Here is a 20,789-nt window from a genome sequence, read left to right as displayed (position 1 = left end):
GCATCTTCATCCCGACGGAGCGAGGGGGGATGGATCCCACTGTCCCCCCGCTCAGCACTGGCTGCAGGGCGGTGACCCCCCCACGCGCCGGGACTCCCTGGAGAGCGTGGTCCCCGTGGGTGTGGGCGGTGTGACGATGATGGAGGGCACGTGGAGGTGCTTCCCGCCCACCCATCCATGTCTTCACCCATCCATCCACGTCTTCACCTACCCATCAATCCACCTGCCCATCCACACCTCCATCCATCCATCCATCCATCCATCCAATCACCAATTCATCCACCCATCTGTGTCTCCACACTTCCATCCATCCATCCATCCACCCACCCATCCATCCATCCATCCAATCACCAATTCATCCACCCATCTGTGTCTCCACCCTTCCATCCACACATCCATCCATCCATCCACCCACCCACCCATCCATCCATACACTCAGTCATACATCTACCCTTCCATTCACATCTTCACCCATCCATCCACGTCTTCACTGACCCATCAATCCCCCCGCCCATCCATAGCTCCATCCATGGCTCCATCCATCCTCTATCCACTCATCCCTGCCTCAGAGCAGCAATCGGCCCTCATCTTGCTGTCTCTCCATGCACCACATCATCCATCCCTCCACCCCAACCCCTGGGAACCCCCCACCCGCCCTCCCCGGGGGCTGCAGGAGGAGGGTCCCACCGCCCCCCCAACCCGTTAACCACGCAGCCCCCGCGGTGCCACCGGCACAAGCTGCGGCTCCGCCGGCCGCTCTATAAACGGCTCTGCCACGCTGCGACTCCGCTCGCATGTCTTTTGCCATCTGCTGCTGTCATTAAAAAATTAAATTTCCATCTGCTTTCACACTCCCGCCTCTCCCGACGGCTCCCGGTGCCGCCGCTCCCCCCGGGGAAGCATCGCCCCCGGTTCCCTCCCCGGGATGGGGCCGATCCGGCGGGGCGGCAGGCGATGCCAGGTTCATTTTTCCCCGTCCCGTTTGCAACCAGTTTCTTCACTCCAGGTGGAGAGGTGGGAGCTGGTGGGGTGCCCCCCACCTGGTGCCCCCCATCCGGCACAGGGTCAGCTTCGGGGTGTTTTTTGGGGGGAGAACCCACCCACCGTTCCCCAGACACAGCTCAGGGGAGGTCCTGGGGTGCTGGGTCCGGCCGATGCACATCCCGGTGGCGGCGTCTTCATCCCGGCGGAGCGAGGGGGGATGGATCCCACCCGTCCCCCCGCTCAGCACTGGCTGCAGGGCGGTGACCCCCCCACGCGCCGGGACTCCCTGGAGAGCGTGGTCCCCGTGGGTGTGGGCGGTGTGACGATGATGGAGGGCACGTGGAGGTGCTTCCCGCCCGAGGATGCCGCCGGGGTCCCGCTGCTGCCGTTCCCACTGCTCACACAGGTCTTCAAGCCTGCAAGAAATTGGGGGGGGGTGTGACAACACCAAAATGGGGGGGGGAAGAAGACCAGGTGTGGGGCTCCAGCATTTCCCACCTCCATACCCTCCTCCAGACCTCCGTGTCCAACTCAACCCCTTAGGAGCCACCAGAGAATCCACACCCACCCCATCCCTATCAGCTGGGGGTGGCCTCACACCTCCTCCCCACCCCAGATTTTGGGGTGTGCGGTAGAGGTGGAGACCGTAGTGCCCTCCCCACTTCCCGACCGCCTGCCCCCCCCTGCTTTTCCACCCCCCCCGGGGAGCAGATAGCTTTAATCTGCTTTTTTAATCAGGAGAAAAGCCCCCGCGCGGCGCAGGCAGCAGCCAGGGAGGTTTCAGCTCTTCCCAAGCAGGAAAATACCCGGAGGGGACAGACACTGATATTTTTAATCTCTTTTTAATTAAGGATAAAGCCCTGCCTTACATAAGGGAGCTGGAAAAACAGTGGGGAGGGGGGGTCTTTTATTTCATTGCAGACTCCAAGCTCGTCTGGAGGCACAGGGGGATATTTTGGGGCTCTGAACCCAAATTTGGGATTTGGATTTGGGCATTTGGGGTGGGATGGGGATGCCTTGGCTGCCTCAGTTTCCCCTCTCCAGTCACCCCATGTTGGGCTGGGGGGGAGGTCTGTGAGACCCCCCAACCCCACACCACCACCCTCATCCACAGCATCCCCGAAACGGGGTTGGGGGGGAAAACGAGGCTTATTTTTGGGGCGAGGCATCCCAAACCATGCCCTTCCCCAACCCACAAGAGGGTTTGTGCTTGGGAAAAGGCAGCGAAGAAGCGGCTTCGGCATCTTGGAGAGGGAGGCCCGTTAGCTCCCATCCCTAACGAACCCCAGGATGATTAATACAAGCTGCTCGGAGCGGGGGGGTCTAATGGGAGATGCCTTCACCCAGCATGACGAGGCCAAGGAGCATTAAAAGCTCCCTCTTCCCTCTCTCTGCAGACATCGCTGCCGCCATCCCCATTAAGAAAGTGAAAGTTGGGAGGGGGGGGAGGAAAGAGCAGGATAGAAAGCTCCTGGGGTGGAATATCCCTGGGGAGAGCAGAGTAAGGAAGGGTGAAGGATGCTCGGGGTCAGCCCGGAGGCCGGGAGCCGGGGCACCCCGGCTCCCGGCCTCCGGGCTGACCCCGAGCATCCTTCACCCTTCCTTACTCTGCTCTCCCCAGGGATATTCCACCCCAGGAGCTTTCTATCCTGCTCTTTCCTCCCCCCCCTCCCAACTTTCACTTTCTTAATGGGGATGGCGGCAGCGATGTCTGCAGAGAGAGGGAAGAGGGAGCTTTTAATGCTCCTTGGCCTCGTCATGCTGGGTGAAGGCATCTCCCATTAGACCCCCCCGCTCCGAGCAGCTTGTATTAATCATCCTGGGGTTCGTTAGGGATGGGAGCTAACGGGCCTCCCTCTCCAAGATGCCGAAGCCGCTTCTTCGCTGCCTTTTCCCAAGCACAAACCCTCTTGTGGGTTGGGGAAGGGCATGGTTTGGGATGCCTCGCCCCAAAAATAAGCCTCGTTTTCCCCCCCAACCCCGTTTCGGGGATGCTGTGGATGAGGGTGGTGGTTATATATATATATATATATATATTTCTATAAGTCCCCGGGTGCCTGGGCATAACAGGAAGCACAGCTGCTCGGTAGCAAAAACCGCTAGTGATGTCACGGCGTTTTAGTGACTCAATCTCAGCCGCTGAGTTTCGAGAGGAACTTTTTTGGGGAGGGCGGAGAAGGAGTCTGTTGCCCAGTGGGGCAGAGAGGGGGGGGTCTCATCCTGGTTTCTCCGCTCCCGGGGTCTGCAGCTGCAAACATTTGTGGGGAAGAAGGTGAGGAGGAGGAGGAAGAGGGTTGTTATTGTGCTCTGAGAGACAACCCCGAGCCCACACGCAGGAAACAGAGGGATGCTCGGCTGCAGCATTGCAGCCGGGGCCATCTCCCTCGGGGCTGAGCCGAAGGGCTGGTGGCACTTGGGGACATGCTGCCGGGGAGTCCTGCTCCATTTGGGCACCCCTGGTGCCCTCAGAGCTTTGGGGTGAATGACTCCCATTGCAGTACGTTACTTTTTTTTTTAACATGATGAAAATTATTCTGGGCAAAAATCCCTTTACTGGGAAATCTGCATCCCTCCTGCCCACCCCCGCTGGGAAAAGCTGATTGGGATGAGGGTCAGTGAATTGTTTTGGCTCTTCCAAGCACCGGGACCCACAGAGAGAAGGGCAAACCCTCTGTTCCCCCCGCCCGACCTCCGCCACGGCTTTACTTCACCTTTCCAAATGGAAAGTGGCTGAGGTGGGTCACCAGCAGCCGGCAAAGGGGAAGCAGGAACTTAACCTCACTGGTTTTAATTCTGCTTTTTTTATCAGCTCCCCACAGACACCCTGAGCCATGACCTCCCTGCGCCCGGGAAGCTGTGCCAGGGCTGGGAGCAGAGCCCCTCCGGGACCCCCACTTTGCAGCTCTCACAGCAGCTGCCTAATTATCAAGAAACCTGTTTTGAGGCGAGTTCTCCAGCTTTTGGCACCTGCTGGTGGCTCACACCACCAGGCACCTCCAGCTGCTTGGGGCTGGAGGAGGGTTGTGCTGGGGAGACCCAGCCCCACGCCGCCGGGGGGATGGTCTCCTTTGGGACCAGACCCTCACGGCCAAGCCCTTGAAGGACACAGCAGCCCCCTCCCCACCGCTGCTGGCTCTTAACCCCGCGTCCTGCTGTGCCCAAACCCCAGCACCCCATGATCGTAGCACCAGGAGAGATGCTCGGGCAGAGAAATCCCCCCACCACCGCCGTTTCAGCACCCTCCACCCAAGAGAATTTCTGGTGGTTGGTGCTGGGGCTTCAACTTTGCTCCCGTGCCGGCACCGGGCCAAGAAGTATTTGCATTCCCAACCAGTTCACGCTCCAAAAACCCCCGGACGTTCATCGCAAGCGGCACTGGAGCAGCAGCGGAGTGGGGGATGCTCAACCGGCGCGTGGGGCTGGGGGTGCCACCGGGGAGAGGGACCGAAGCTGTGCTCCAAGGGGGTGACACTTACCCAGTCCCGGAGGCACGATGCCCACCGTCGCATCCCACCTCCCCTGCTCTCGGATGCAGGAGGGGAGCGAGGCTGGGTGGGGGGAATCCCACTCAGGACCAGCCGGAGGGCGGGAGGAGGTTGCAGCGAGATGGCTTGGATTTTTGCAAGGTTGGTTTCTAACCTGGTTAATCAGGTTAGCGGAGTCCCGGCTCCTCCCATCCTTCCCCCACCATCCAAGCCCAGCAAAGCCCTTGGGTGATGAGGAATTGCTGCTTTACTCTCACCCCGCTGCACAAGCCAGCCTGGCGCTGAGAGACAGAAGAGCAGGAGTGCCCCTCGCCTGCAGACAAAGCCCCTGAACCACCAAGCCATCCCTACAAGCAGTTGGAGAGGCCACCAAGTGCCTAGAAAGGCAAGTACCACTTTGGTATGAGGGCCCCATGCCCAGCTCTTGGACCACCCATCGGCATCCCTGAGCTCCTGATGTCTAGAGAGCAGCGATGCTCCCAGCCTCTGGAAGCATCTTCACCTTCTTCAGCTTCCACAAATGGTCTTTTCCCCCTCCCTCCCATTCGACCTGCCAGCCTGAAAACGAGCCCGGCGGCAGAAACAGCATGGGGCAGAGGGTTTCTCACCACCCCCAGGGTGAGAGCTCTGGGTTGGGTACCACCCCGCTGCGAGGATGCCTGGGCAAAGGCTCTGCCTCCAGAGCTGCTGCCTTCGCCTGCATTAAAAGCAGCCAGAGGCTTTTTCATGTTCACCTCCTCCGCAATTAAGAGGCGAGGCCCCGAGACGGCTCCTTTTCAGACGGAGCTGAAAAGCAGCAGTTCACATCCAGGGCGCCGGCGTGCGGGGAATGCCGGCTGCACATTAAACACCCCGCGGCTGCGGGCAGGAACCAGGGGAAAGCTTTGAACTTCACCCGGAGATGGGGAGCGAACCCATCCCAGGAGCTTGGGAGGTCTCTGGTGAGATCAGAGCCCCACACGCAAGACCAAGCCTCGCTGGGATGGGCAGAAAGGGGAGGAGAGGGGGGAAAAGGGGTGGTTTTGCTCCAGTTTCTGCTGGCCCGGTCCTGCTTTGTTTGGTGAAAATCACAAATATGGAAAGGGCCTGATTTCCTTCCCCATCCGGCTCCTCTGATTTATCAAACAACTGAGTTTTTGCAAAGCTTCAAGCTGGAGAGCTGGGCACGGGGGAAAGGCTGCAGCCCCAGGCCAGGGCAGAGGCGTTTGCAAAACCCAGGGCTCCAGTTTTACCCCAGAAAAAACCCACAAATTAAGTGGTTCACGTGTGGGTTTTTTTTTTTTGTCTGTCCAGTTGCAAAGTCCAAGAGCTAGAGGACAAGGTTTTGAGCCAGAGCCTGGCAAGCCTGGTCTTTTCTGGATCCCATCCCAACCTCAGCACACGTAGCATCCCATGGGGGGGGGGCAGGGACCCCTCCTCAGCAGCCCTGACACTGTGGCACAAATCCAGCCCGAGCCACAGCAATCCCCCCCCTCCTCATCTCCTCCACATTCGCTGTTTTGATGCCTCTCTCCAAAACCACCTGTTTGCCTCTGCTGGGTGAGAACAAACAGCCCCAGAGCCGAGAGGGCTGGATTTAGCCTGTCCTGGAGCGGCAGTCGTTGCTAAAAACTGCAAGGGACGGGGAGCGGTGGCTCGCTGCGGCAGGGAGGTAAACATCAACATCATCAGGCTGCTAAAATACCTGTGGTTAGCTCTGTGGGCTGCAGCACCGGCTCCAGCCGGCGTGGTGACACCCGGTAAGGCACCACCGCAGCATCTCACACCCCTTCCTCTCCTCGCATGGGCTGGGAAGTAAAGACACCCTCAGGCACGTTCACGGGGTGGGGGGGAGTTGGTCACCTCGAGGTGGCTGGGTACAGGCTGGAGACCCTCTGGTGTGGAGTCCTCTTCACTACTGGAGAATCATAGAGTGGTTCTGTTGGAAGGGACCTTAAAGATTGAGCTCCAATGCCCCTGTCATGGGCAGGGACACCTCCCATTAGACCAGGTTGCTCAAAGCCCCATCCAGCCTGGCCTTGAACACCTCCAGGGATGGGGCAGCCACAGCTTCTCTGGGTAAAAGCCCCCCGATGACCAGTGTTAGGCAGATCAAAAGTCCCGAATAGGGGAGTAGCCCCAAGGGCCAGACATCCCCTTTCCACAGGCACCATGGGACCCTCACACAGCCTTGCTTCCACTCCAGGTCACCTCTGAGGAGCTCTCAGTGCCTGTGGGAGGGTCAGGGCTGGGACATGCTGAGCATCAGGGCAACCGGCCAAACCCCACCATGAGCCAGCAGGCCAGGGGGAAGGAGAGGGTGGACTCCTAAAGCTTCTGTGGTGGGTTGGTATGGAGCTGGCTGACCTCTCCAGATGAAGATTTGTCTCTTCAGCCCAGGCAACCACCTTGGGCGGTCCTCTAACGTGGTCAGTGACTGGTTTCCAGTTCTGGCAGTGGACTTTTTCCAGCCAGGCTGCTCTTCTCCCTGGGCTCAGCGCTCACCACCCACCAGCCCCATTCCTGCCCTGGTGCAGAGGAGGGTGGAGGGGGCTGAAGCACCCACGAAGGGGTGAGGATGGAGGGCAGCCTCATAACTTTGCTGGAAGGGGAAGGGCAGGGTGAGCTCACAGCTTCCCAGACACCAGAGGAACCACAGGGAGAAGGATGTGTTTTGCAAACGGCGGCCACAAGAAAAGCTTTGGCTGGAGAACCTGATGGAGCAGAGCCCGGAGAGCCCACCATGGAGCTGCTCTGCTGGCCCCCTTGGAAGGAGCTGCTTCCACGAGCACCAGCTGGGCTGGTTTTAGAAAAAGGAGGGATGAGAAGCAGCTTTCTGGGTCACAGAGTCCCAGGGTCTGCTAACACAGGCCACATGTCACCCTGCTCCCCGGTTCTGCCCTGGGCAGGGGAACGGGCTGGTCCCAGCCTGGCTCAGAAATCGCCCTAGAAGAGGCCACTGCATGGGACCTGCTGAAGATGGAGGTGGCAACAAGGCAGTAGGTGCTGGAAGGGGAAAAGAAACTCCCTCCCGGAGCCCCCACAGCCATCCAGGGCAGGCGAGCGGTACCCGGAGGGGATGCCAGGCGTGGGAAGGGAGGAGGGATGTCACCAGGAAGCAGCTGAAGATGCAGGCTCTGGGGAAACTGGAGCAGCTCCAGCATTCCCCAAGCACGGGTTTGTTGGCAGGACCGTCAGACCGAACAACCAACAGGAACGGGGCAGGAGGAAAAAACACCCCCAAAAGAGAATCCAGGGGGTTGCAGCGGCAGCAGCCCCCAGGGAAGGAGCCAGGAGGTGCCGTGGCGGCGGTGGCGGGTGGGAAGCGAAGGGGAAAGCAAGCACCTACCTGAAGCTCAAAAGCAGAGCGTGCCGGGCTCTCCTGGCAGACCTGCATCCAGAGCAAACCGCCTCCCTGCCGGGCATGGATTCAGCGGGCGGCTGGGAGGCCGTGGCTGGGAATTGGCTTAGGGACCTGGCCGCGGCTGCCGCGCTTCTCGGCTCGCTGAGCTCCCCGACGTTAATCTCGGCCCAGCTTTTTTTCCTCTTTTTTTTTTTTTTTTTTATCCCCTGGTACAACCTCCATACATTTTTTCAATTAGGTCCATCTTTTAAGCTCCGGAGAGCATTTCTAGGAAGGGCTGCGCTGTTTTCTCTCTTGGCCCTGGTGGGCTGATGCTGCGCAGAGCGGGACATCCCTGGCACCGATCCTGCCCGCATCCAAGCTTAAAGTGCTGCCACGCTGCAGCCGGCGCGGCGCTGCCCGGAAGCACTCAAGGAGTTACCCGTTACCCCCCAGCCCACCTACCGGGTGGCTTTTTTGTTTTTTTCTCCTAAGAGCAGCATTCCCTGCCTTCTCCCTCATCGCAGCTCCGGCGGATTGCAAAGGGCCACGCTCACCACACAGGAGCACGGACCGATGTCACCTTTCCCACTGGTCCCTGGATCGGGGAGCATCCGATCCTCTCCGAATCCACCTCCTGTCACAGGGTGAGGGCTGAAAACCAAAGGGAAATCTGCCACCGAGGGTGTACTTTGGGATGAGAAGGTTGGGTGAAAGTGTGGTCTAAGAGTGACAGTAAAAAAAAAAATATATATATAAAACGACCAAGAAATAAATCGATAAAGCTCCTCAGCGGACATTTTGGCACAGTGAAATCACTGCCCGCTGCGGGAGGGCGATGGGGAAAGCAAACGAGGAATTTGCAGGGCAGGAGCACGATGGGTCGAGATATTTAACTTGAATCAGGAGTAACGGAGCCCGGGCAGGGTGGGAAGGAAGGAGATTGCCCAGGCCGGTCAGGACCAGGTCCCTCCAGCTCCTACAGGCAAGGGTGGGCGACCCAGGTCCCGCTCCAGGAGCTGAATTAAAACCCAAAGCAGAGGCACAGCTCACAAATGCAGGCTGAGAGCATTTCCCCTTGAGGCCACTTTCCAAGCTGCAGTCAACCGCAAGTTCCACCCCGCTAACAGCCTCCTCCATTAGCATTGGCAGGCTCTTTCCATGTGGGCAATGCCCTCCACCCCAGCATCTCTCCAGACCTTTCACAAATAGCAGCAGAGTGCAGCGATTAGGCCTGGAGCCAGGGAGCAAAGAGACCCGGGCTTTGCTTCCTGCATCTGTCACTGTCACCTCTCCCCGGCGCGTATCTCGGCCGAATTCTCCAGGGCAGGGGGTCACCTCTCACGGTGCGTCTCCACGCAGAGCAGGGCTGGGCTCTGCACATCTGTCTGCCTCCGGCTCCAGCTGTGCCAGGGGAAGAGGTTGTGGCACCTCCGTCCTGCCAGCCCCAACCCCTCCTCTGCTTCCCATGCCAGCTCTAATGAGCCGAAACAGGTTAGGCGGGAGGTCCGTGCTCCTTTTCACGCTGACACAGGCTGAGGGAACATCCCCTGAGTATCTCAGCCAGCAGATGGGAAGGGGGAAGAACTCCAGCAGCAGACTGCTTCACCGGCTGAGCGAAGAAAAAAAGACCCCAAAGCCCTCATATACACACAGAGCAACGAGCTCAGGGAGAACACGGCACCGGCACGTTCCCCAGGAACGGTTATTCCACTTGTGAGCGTGAAAAACTGATCAAAAGACACCCCTTGGCTCTTGTCACCCATCTGCTCTTCCCACTCGTGACACCACACAAGCCAGGAGGAGCAGAGACCGTTCCCCGACACACACCTGCCCCAACCAGCCGATTCTCCAAGGAATTTTAAGGCAAAAATGAACTCCCAAACTCTCTGCTCCCTTCTGGGTTTCTCAAGCTGGATCTGCACATGGAGCTTTTGACCACAGCTGGAGGTGCCCTGGGCCATCAGCTGGTGGCACATCTGGGGACACACCTCGTGGCTGCCTCGGTCTCAGGTCACTCTGGTCATTAATTTCAAACCAAACAGGAGCTTGAAGCAAGACACGCTCAAGGCTCTTCCTGAACTCCCAAACTCTCTGCTCCCTTCTGGGTTTCTCAAGCTGGATCTGCACATGGAGCTTTTGACCACAGCTGGAGGTGCCCTGGGCCATCAGCTGGTGGCACATCTGGGGACACACCTCGTGGCTGCCTCGGTCTCAGGTCACTCTGGTCATTAATTTCAAACCAAACAGGAGCTTGAAGCAAGACACGCTCAAGGCTCTTCCTCCTCCTCCTTGTGATTAAAGGATTCCAGGTGAGCACTCACATGGATCCAGCAAAGAGAAGCATGACTTCTCCCACCCAGAAACCCAAGCACTCTGGACCAGTATTTTCAGATACTTGCTGGGTCTGTTTATTACCATTTTGAAATATTAGGGTTGCGACTGGAGAAGAGAACCCCACATGGGAATAATTTGGCACTTCCATGTGCTTGAGATCCTACAGATGAGGGTAAAGAGCTGGGAGTTAAACACGAGGGCAGGCAAATGCCAAATCTCAAAATCTTGGTGAACAGGGAAAATAAATAAATAAATTAATCCTGAACATCATTAATCGCTAACAAGAGAAAATAAGATACCCATTCACAGTGCTGCCTTCCCAGCTGTCACGAGGGCTCCCGCAGCAGGGACACAGATGCCTTCCCCAAGATTTCTTCCCCCAGAAGTTTTAAAAGCAGTTACCTGGAATTCCTCCGATGAATCCAACCGATGAGCCGGCTGGGAAACCAGCATTTGCTCCCGCAGGCAGGTTTGGTACATCAGCAGGAAAGGGGAACACAGCCTTCCCCGAGCCAGGCAGCTTCCTCATTCTTTCACAAGAGCCACCGTGGCTGCAGCCTGCCTGTGCTTTATGAAAATTGCTGCCTTTTGTCCAGCCTTCAAAGCAAATAGGACAGGTGAGATAAGATCTGAACACCGCAGCGCCTGTCCTTTTTGCTTAAAGCCAGCCTGGGCTTCCACCGGTGGCAAAACACTCAAAGGACCTCATTTAAAAGCAAACAGAAGATAAAATTAAAAAAAAAAAGGGGGGGGGGGGGAAGACAAGGCATTAAAAGCTGCTCCCCTTCCAGCAACGTGTCTCAACAGTTAGTCACAGGGAGCGTTTCCATCAGGTTACAGGCTGATGATACACATTTTGCTTTGTCTTACGAGGGTGAGGGGGGAAGAGATTAGACTGTATTAGCATATTCGCGATCAAAGCTTGATTATGACATCTAGTTCCAAAGAATAAGAGAATAAGAAATGTATTTCCTGTGGCTCAGGAGACAGACCAGCGGATACGGCAGCGCTGACAGTCTCACATAACACACATAACACATCTTGCCACGATAACATCTGCCTCTGGAACAATCGGTTCGATTTCAGGAGGTGTTTGTACAAAGCACAACAGTCCTCTTCCTGCAGCGTGGGCCATTTCCAGAGTCTACGCCGAACATACACCGTGGGACATCTTTTCAAACAGCCAGGGATGTGTAGTAAAACAGCCACAGGAACGTGTTTGTCTCGCTGCTTGTGAGCTAGATACATGTTTTCGTTGAACAAGTGAAAACATTTTCCTTTCCTGCAAGCGGTATCCGACTCACACTTAGGAAAGGCTATTGACCAAGCACCAGTCCCTTTTGTAACCCCCATCACACTTTGCTACCGCACAGCAGGGAGACCAACCCAACCCTTCAAATCTTCACCTCCTCCTTAGGACAGGGAGCTCAACCTCAGACCTTGCCTCGTGGCATCCAAACCACAGGGAAGTCCTCAGCAGGACCCAGCTGAAGGTGTCCTGGTTCTATCCACTGCTTCAGAACAGGATTTCAGCCACATCCCGTCTCTCCCCAAGAGGAAAAACTTGTGCTTGTTTAAACAGAAGCAGAGGTAGAACAAGAGGTTTTGACAATCCCACCCCTCGTGTTTTAAAATAAGAACACCAAAGAAAAAGCAGGAACTTGGAGAGAGGCTGGTCATTTGGATCTTAAAATAAATCAACCAGAAAAAAAAAAAATCAACAAAAAATCATTTTTGGATAGGAAGAGAAGGAAATCTAGAGAAACCGTTGCAGGTTGAGGCCATGTTTAACTACACTGTGACAAACAACCATGAGGAACGAGGCAACAAGACTGTACTAGTCTGATATAAAGCTTCATTACCCAATAAACTTATTCTTAGAACCAAACGTTAATTAGAAAGACAGACAGAAGCAAAACTAGACTGTATCTAGGCTCCTTGATTCAACACGCTCAGATTGCTTGCCTTCAACGTGGAGGGATACCTTTTAGACCTATTTAAGTAGACACTGTATGAACCAGTTGAAAATCAGATCTGTTTATAAAACCCCACCAGACTGCATAAAATTACCAAGGTATTTCACCCTCCTCTTCTTTTGTACACTCAAACTCTTTTAGAACTTTCATTCTGACTCATCAGCGTGCTTCCAGTCTTTTTGACAAATCATTACATGCATTTGTTTTTGACCTTGGGTTTAACATACCCAAGCAGCAGCTGTGGTTGTGTGCCCACAGAGAGAGGGAATCACCCCAGCGTTTGGGAATACTGCTTTAACACCTTCTCTGGAGCTGTGTCATGCTAAACCACTGCAAAACAAGTGACACACGAGCATGGTACATCATCCTCAGCCCTTTGCATTTTACTGTGCCGACAGAATGACATTTCCAAACCACTAACCTTACATTTTATGTATTTGACCTTAAAATTGCTCATCTGAGGACAAGACTGATTTTTTTTTTTTGAAAGGTAATTCCATAAATTGTTAAAAAGTAATCTCTCTAAAGATTAGAAAAGCTTAGTCAAAACTTTGTGATACGAACAGTAGCGAGAAGCAGAAGTAGTTCTGGTTTTGAAGGAAGAGCAACATTCACTACAAGGGGGGTGGCATCCACGAGGACAGCTGTAACTGACAGTTTGCAGTTCTTCCAAGGAATCTCACAAAAAAGATGGCTTTGGGACACATCACTCTTTGCAATGTGACATGCCACTCCTTTTTAATCAGTCGGGTTTCCACGCAAGGTACTGAATATTATTCTATTTACATTCAAAAATAGCATTTTTCCTCTCTTCAGTACATAGTGGGAATGCCCGTTAATTAGTCAGTAGAAACCCCTCTAACACAGGTGGAGGACAGCTTTGTTGATCTCTGGGTTTGTCCAGTCGTTCCGGATATCATCCAGGTGATTATCAAAATCTACAAGCGTCTCGTAGGACTTGCTGTCCAAGAGAGATGCAGCGATTCTCTGGGCTTCGGTCCAATCTTCACAAAAATCACTAGGACGGTAAAATAACCAGGAATTAAAAGTAAATCACAGAGAAAATCTCCACCACCTCCTCTCCTCTGGAAATTAAGCCACACTCTCTGCAACATGGTCATGGTGATTGTATACCACTGCCTGGCTGCAGAAACTGACTGTTCTCTCTCACTACAGCAAAAAACAGCTTTAAAAGCACTGTCAGGTAAACCCACTGCCCTTACAGTGTCACTCATCACAAAGTTTTGCCCTTAACCAGGCAATCTGTTTTTCCTTTACCACCGGAACACAAATAAACTCTGAAATTTACTCACACGTGCGGGTCCTTGCACCTCCACTTGTTCTCATGAAGCTCATACACATGAATGGCAGGCTCTACACACTCCGTTGTAAACTTGGTGTTATCAACCTGATACGCGACAGAAAAACACTACCTTAGTCTCCTCCTCGAGGTCCCAAGTAGAGAGATGAAACCATAACAAAAAGAAAGGCTGTTTTTTACAAACAGGGCACCTTACACTAACTTCTCCACTGTTCTGCCTTCAAATGAGCCAAATTACGGGTTTAAACTGCCAACATCCTTTGTCACTGTGTCAAGGAGGCAAAGCATCGTCTGCTTCATATAAGACAAAAGTTTAAGTCACAGAAGGGGGTCAAAAGTCATTAAAACAGTGCCTTTGCTCAAGCCTCGTAAGCTGAGAAGGCCCTCACTTCCTTTGAAATGGCAGAGAGCTAACCACAGTCTCTTGGTAGTTTTACTAAGAACTTCACTGGCTACAGGTCAGCGCATCTCCTCCCCAGAGCATTTGGAGGGAAAGAGAAGATGAGTTACTTCACCATCAAAGAATCCAGAGAACGGCCAGTCCAACACCAGGGTCATGACATTAACAATACAGAAAGAGGAGGGGAAAAATGAAGTAATTTACCATTATGAGCGCTGTATCGTTAAAGCCCTCTGCAATTCTGGAGGCCACCTTTTCCGCAACCTGGTTTGGACTGCAGCACAAGGTAAACAGAGCTGTGTTACTCGAGCCGTGACAACTCAGCTGAAAGCAGCAGGAAATATGCTTAAAGAGATGTGAAAATTACAGTGCGTGCTTGCAAACAGGAACAAGATACCGAGCTGATGCTACACTTGATTGAAGTCAGGCGGCCAAGAAAACCCCAGCTCCTCTCTTCAGCTCATGGTCTGGATCTCAGCTATGCTCAGGCAAAGGTTGCAATGAGCATTTTGCTGTTCAAAAACCCATTATGTGGAATCAACCTTTTGTGGCCTCCTACCTTCTTCCACCAGACCAAACTCTGCAGCTGCCTTTGCCCTGGCAGGCATTTAAAAAAGAAACCGAGTTTGCTCCCCAGTCTGCATTTGAACCCACTCACTGCCCAGCTTCTCTACCAAAATCAGATAACCTTTTAAAGGAAAACCTTTACCATGTTTCAAAGATGACAATCTCTACATGGTGCCACTTATCTTCATGAACAAAATCGGGAGTTTAAACAAAACAAACCAAGCCTTTACAGGCTTATTCTTTCAAACCTCAAATAGAAAAGACAAACTGTTATCTTCTCCTTAAAAATATCTCCAGCAGATTTATTCCCTTTAAGGATGGGACAAATAATGCCTTTATCCCTGTTAAGACACCTTAGCACTCACACGTATTACTCAAAAAACAGGAGATCAAAGGATATACTTCAACAAAATAATTGGGACATAGCATAATATTTTAAATAGGCTGTTCATATTTATTTTAAATGCAAATATAATGTACTCTCATTAGTCCTGACACTGGATTTGTCCAATAGACATGGGGAAAATATTTTATACAAATATCTAAAACTATATTGTGGCTCCACAGGAAGGCCCCCTTATTACTTATTGAGTAATTTGACTTAGCTAGCAGGGGAAAAAAATAATGACTAATCCCAGAGAAAATAAGTGAAAAAAAAAGATATCTCTGCTTGATTGACATCATCTTCCATTTCAAAAGTGTCCCTTCACCATTGAAAAAAATACTTCAATAAAACTTGGAGACAATTAAGTAGTTTTGTAAGAATTAGGTCACTTCTGAAAGACTTTCCAAAAGATACTCATTCGAGTTTACAAGATACGTACCGTGCAAACAAACATGCCTGCAAATTTTGGCTATTTCCCTGACAACTGTAATTAAACTGGTTGGCAGTTGTTCAAAGACTATCCACTAAAGAGGAGTGATTCTGGAAAGACTGGGGTTTCTGCACCTGAACAAAGGCCGTATCCACCAGCACCACGAAGACAATGTGAAACCAGATGACAGTTGTCAAAGTTAATCAACACGCACGATTTATGTCGATGATTTGTGTTGGCAGAGTACAAAGTACAACATAAAAGAGCAAACAGAAGGAAATATTGCACCAACACACCTGGCATCTTTCACGCGTTCATTTGCCTGGTAATATCCAGCTATCACGTAGCTATTCTCTTTGCACCAAGAGTCAATCTGAAAAAGTAATTGGAACAATTAAGCCCAGGAAAGAAAAAAAGAAAAAAACCCCACAGAACTAAAGAAATCTCATGTGTGTCCTGCAAATAAAATGGCAATCGAAGCATTACAATATCTTTGCCAATTGCTTCTTTAAATGTATACATATTTATGTACCTTTATGTGTGCACTCATACACGGAGCGTGGCCAATTTAACTAGAACAGGGAAAGCAAATTGGACATTTGCAGAATGATGGAAACCATTAACCAAATGGAGCAAAAGAGCAAGAAGTTCTCTCAGTCAAAGCCTGGCCTAAATTTGAATGACAGGACTAGTGAAGAGCTTCAGCAACGCTGCCTGGGAGAGCAGACTAGGTCTTACCTATTGTATTTTCTGTTCATGTCCCTTTGACAGAGAGACGTTAGAAAACGTTCCCTGTGTGGATGTGTGACAGCACCGTCGTTTCCAAAAGAGCTTGCTGATTTTATTTCTAATGTAACATTTCTAGGTCAGAGTGGAAGCATATTTTTTTTTTTTTACCTTAATTAGCAAATAAAGCTTGATATGAAAGGCAAGTGCGAGGCAGAGAAAGTTTGTCCCATTTACCATTTTTTTCAACCCACTCAGTCACAACAAAGTCTTTTGTGATAAAATTGTTTTTCTTTGAGGGTTCACCTGCACACCACCTATCAAACAATGCGTGGGTGGATTCTCCACTCTTTAAAATCTTTCAATCAAACCTGAAAACTTTTCTATAAAATGCTCTCCAGCTCAGCCACAAGATCAGGGCTTGATAAAAGAACTATTGACATAAATCCTCTCATCTCTGTTATAGACACGGGCAGACCAGGCAGCTCCTCCTTATTTAACACCTGTATGTAAATACTTAAACATATGCATTTATTTGCATGCAATTTACACAACTTTTGAGCTACACAAGCGTGAAAGCTTATGTAGTTTTATAAGTACAGTTTCACCATGTGCACACTGCAGTTCTTTCTGCTGGACCTGAATTCCTCCTGCTGAGTCTGTCTTGCTTTGAAAAAAAGAAAAAAATCCAAATGTGTGTATATATATAGATATATGACGTTTTTCCTTATAACTGAAGCTATCAAGTCAGCATAATACAGAGGCCTGAAAGACAGAAGTGGAGAAAGCAGCTAGAATTTTCCTACGTAGTCCCTAGAGAGCATGCATCAAAAAAACCTCAAGAGCTATATTAAAACGGAGTCCAGAAATACATCTGATGCTGACCTGTCGCATCCTGGAAATCAAATCGATCTGATTTTTAGCAATAATTATAGTATTAGAGTGCATAAACAACAAAAAAAGCCATGTGAATAATCCCTCCTCTACAAGGGATGACATGGATTTATGTGATTAAAAAAAAAAAGCAGCTGTGTAGCCCTGCTATAGCTGAGGGCCAACTGCTGTTTCAATTACAAACCCATTTTGAGGGCTTGGGACTAGGGTTTTAATTGTTAGTGGCTTGAAAGCTTGGCATGATAGCCAGAAGCCCAGACACTAAAATGAATAATAATAAAAATTAAAAACCTTACTACCTTAGTTCTAAATTAATTTTTGTTGTGCTTTAAAAGAAAAAGAGAAACTATGATTTTTAAGTTCTCAGTTCCCTAAATGGCAATTAAAAACTGCTTCCATAAGAAAAAAAAAAAAAAAAGAATAATTAAAAAAATACTTTTCTTTTTTAAGCTGTTTCCACCTGCAATTTCCAAACACTCTCTAACCACGGCACCACCACCACAGGTAGCCTGAGCATCCATTAGCCCCTGATATTTTTAGTCACGTCCTGCCCTGACAAGGGCAAGTCAACAGGAGACAAACCGTGTCTGGCTTCCACCTGGAGCATGTCACCCCTAAAAAATCAGGGGTGGCCTGTCCTCTGATCCTCTGCAGCCACCAAAGGCAGGTGGCAGAGGGGTTCAGAAGATCCCCGGGAGGAGAATGGCTGTAACCTGCTGACACCTGGCTGGCTGTTCCAGGCGGTGAGGAGGCAGCCATGTGAACAGAGGGGGAAGTGCAGCTTGGTTTTGTTGTTTTTTTTTTTTTTTTTGAGAAGATGTGGTTGCAAAACCACATCAATTAGCCGAGAAATTCAAAGGGCACAAAAAAAAACCCCATGTGAAACTTAATTCACTTTTTCTTTAATGACTCCGTTTTTTGAAAGGGATTTCAAACCGTCAAGCCAAAGTGCAAATTAAATGCAGGCACTTCCGCTCTCTGCTCTGGAGCTACAAACCCTCAAGCGCTGCCGAGCGTTTAATAAAAACCTAATTTTGTTGATTCCTTGCACCCAGGCTGCTGCTGAAGCACCGCTCACAATTTTTAGAAGTTATCACACGGACAAGCCCGCTTGAAAGCGCACCCTCTATTTTCCAATTAAATCTGGAGACCACTTCTCCCATCAGATGCTCTGGGATAACTCAGGTCAGAGAAGAGGAGGTGAAACTCATGAGGCTGGTTCTAAAAAACCCCCCCACGTACCACCAGTCCACAGGTTTGACCAAGAACCAGCAGTAACCAAACTGGAAGAGAAACAGATCCCATCAAAACCTGCCAAAGCTTCAACAACCTTTAGAAACAGAGGCACTTCGCTACAAACATCCAGTTTCAACCACGCTAATCTTGCTGATTTATTCAGAAACCACACGTTATATTGTACAGAACAGGCCAGAGTGCCCTCCTTCTAACCATTACAACAATAAAATCCAATTTTCATAGCTGCCGCGCCAGTATTTATTGACACCTTTGCCTTTGTTTAAACAAAAAAATAACACAAACGAGAGCAAAAGGCCTTGGGTTCTTGTCAAACGCTGTGTTTTAAAGCTGCCAAGTATCACAGGAGTCATCAAATGTGACTGCAAACCACAACACATCTTAGCACATCCTAATTAATGTGGGAAATGCCAGGGGTTCCTGATCTTTAACTTTTTTTGTATCAAAACCCAAGAGCAAATACGTAGGACAATGCCATTTCTTTTGCTCCATTATTACTTGCTTACTGTAGATATTTCAGATGTTGCAAGAAACAGGATTTATTTCCTAATAATCTGATTCTGTAGCAAGAGCTACACCAGAGAGTTACACTGAAAGCCTAAAGTTCAGGAAAACTCCCTGCCACCGACCCTGTAGAAAGACATCTAATCCTGATTTAAAGACAAACCCTACATATACTTTAAACATATGTGTTATTACATATATATATATGTATATATACATACATATGAGTTTGTGTTACTCCTGCACTGTTATACTGGTGTAAATTTTGCATGCTCCACAGCAGTATGGCAAACCCAAATGCCCAGGGCTCAGGCTCAGCCCCAGTTTCTATGCCTCTGGCTGCATTTCCTCCTATCAAGGCTTCAGAAAGATCGCAATATTTCCCAACTGGAAAAAAAAAACCCTGGAAATTATTTACAAATAATTATTTTTTTGATGAAGCAATCTATTAAACTGAGGAAACATTTAGGCCAAGAAGTCTAGAAGAATCAGAAAACAGTCGATTTTACAGGTATCAAGAAAGGATGGATTTTCTCCTTGTAATAATGACAAGTCTTTAAATGGATGGAGAAGTCCAGAGCTCAGATCATGCCCAAATCTCACTTTAGTGGCAGTTATGTCTACTGTGAAGGTGCCAAAGCACTTCGCCTCCAGATTTGCACCAGGCCACCCTCATTCTCTGTTACAACAAAATCCAAGCGCATTTCCCTCCCTGTGTCTTCACTTTTTGACAAAGGGACTGTCCCCACATGCCAGGCAGAAAGGAGCCATGGCCCAATGCAGGATGGTTCCTGGTTTTCATGACCAGGGGATTGAAGCAGGAAAGCACCAGCCCTACAGTCCTGACACTGTTCTCATCCTGCCTGTGCACTGATGGAGGTGGGGGGGAAACGGGTCACCCCACAACGATGTACTGCTCTTCCACAGTGGTGGGCAACGTAGGGGATATGGTCACAGGGAGTGCTTGGCTGCCCCCAGCTATCCCACGGCTCATTACACAACAGCAAGCTTGCAATACACTAAGTGAGATTTCAAACCCAAGCCAGACCTCCAGTGTGAAAAGACTTCATTTTTTTTCCTATTTAGGCTAATAGCTTACATAAATGGGGAAAACACACCGAAATTAATTAAGAAATACATACTTATAAGCATCTATACACTCTTACTTGGGGACAAGCATGCCCTTTACCAATTAGCTGACACTGCTTTGAAGTGCCTTAAAGGTAAGCTGGGAGAAGCTCCTTCTGCTGTAGAATAAGGATGTTCCCTCTGGGAGTTATTCTGGGATAATGATACCAATATAAATAGCAGTGTTTATGCACTGAAAAAGAAATTAAAGAAAACTATGCAGCTCTGTAGCTTTCTGCTGCTTCCCCTGCAGCAGGCTGTACAGCAGATGGGCCTTGGGGGTTTCTCCACTCTAGAAACGCTCTGCTCACCCCACAGATTTACCTGCAACTGGCGCAGAGTTACCCCAGCGCCCCATCCCCTCAGCACCAGTCCTTCCTCACCCCGGTAGCACACCCCGAGCTCTGCCAGGACCCGGAGAGGGCCCGTACCGCCACCAGCCCTTCGCTCCCCGGCCTAGAGAAAGGCTTAGGGCCTTACCAGGGTGAGGGCCACCTCCAGCATGGGCGCCAGGGCCAGGGTACCGTGGAAGAGCGGGATGCAGTCGACGAAGAGCGAGGGGGGCCCAGCCTGGTCACGGCGCGGGGCGCCCGACGGCCGCTCGGCCACCAGCAGCCCGTTCACAGCGCAGTGCGGGTACTTAGCACCGTGCAGCACCATTTTGCAATAGGCCTGCGTGGTCAGCTTCATCCTGCCGCCGACACACAGCCCCGTGGCCGCCTCTCACCGGCCCCTGTCCCACTCCCCCCGCCTCCCCTCAGAGCCGCCCCCGGCGCCCCCCCCAAACGGGGGGGGGGGGGGGGGGGGGGGGGGGCACGACAGTCCGCCCGCATCCCGTCATCCCCTGCGGCGGGGGGCCGCTCCTTTGCGGCTTCTCGCTCTCCCGGCGTGCACCGCGCTTCCGCTCGGCGGCTCCTTCCGGTCGCAGCCCGGCGTAGAGGACGGTCGCCAGGTCGTTGGGCCGCGGCGGGCGTTAGGGCCGGGAGGGGGGTGCAGAGGGCACCGAGGGTACCCACTCCCTACCACTTGGCTAAGGGAAGCCCTCTCCGCCACCTCCACCCTCCCTCGGGGGCGAT

General features: G+C 51.3%; 2 protein-coding genes across 3 annotated transcripts in view; one reads left to right on the top strand and one right to left on the bottom strand.

Moving 5' to 3' along the window:
- Nucleotides 1–11,077: 11,077 nt before the first annotated feature.
- Nucleotides 11,078–20,475, bottom strand: EMC8 (ER membrane protein complex subunit 8). Its single transcript, XM_014942548.1, has 5 exons — nucleotides 20,194–20,475; nucleotides 15,504–15,580; nucleotides 14,030–14,099; nucleotides 13,418–13,512; nucleotides 11,078–13,122 (listed from the first exon to the last, which is right to left on the bottom strand). The coding sequence occupies exons 1-5, from the start codon at nucleotides 20,401–20,403 to the stop codon at nucleotides 12,963–12,965; spliced, it is 612 nt and encodes a 203-aa protein (XP_014798034.1). The 5' UTR covers nucleotides 20,404–20,475; the 3' UTR covers nucleotides 11,078–12,962.
- A 109-nt stretch (nucleotides 20,476–20,584) lies between these two features.
- Nucleotides 20,585–20,789, top strand: part of LOC106888317 — a 3,894-nt gene continuing 3,689 nt past the window's right edge. The window contains exon 1 of one of the 2 annotated variants that reach the window (XM_014942458.1): nucleotides 20,585–20,665. The gene's annotated coding sequence lies outside the window, so the exon portion shown is untranslated. Of the gene's footprint in view, nucleotides 20,666–20,723; nucleotides 20,749–20,789 lie in introns of those variants that run through there. The other variant, XM_014942459.1, reaches the window with a different exon arrangement.

The sequence above is a fragment of the Calidris pugnax genome, unplaced genomic scaffold (assembly GCF_001431845.1).
Source record: "Calidris pugnax isolate Ruff unplaced genomic scaffold, ASM143184v1 scaffold28, whole genome shotgun sequence".
Lineage (NCBI taxonomy): Eukaryota > Metazoa > Chordata > Aves > Charadriiformes > Scolopacidae > Calidris > Calidris pugnax.
This window is presented reverse-complemented; position numbering and strand designations above follow the sequence as displayed.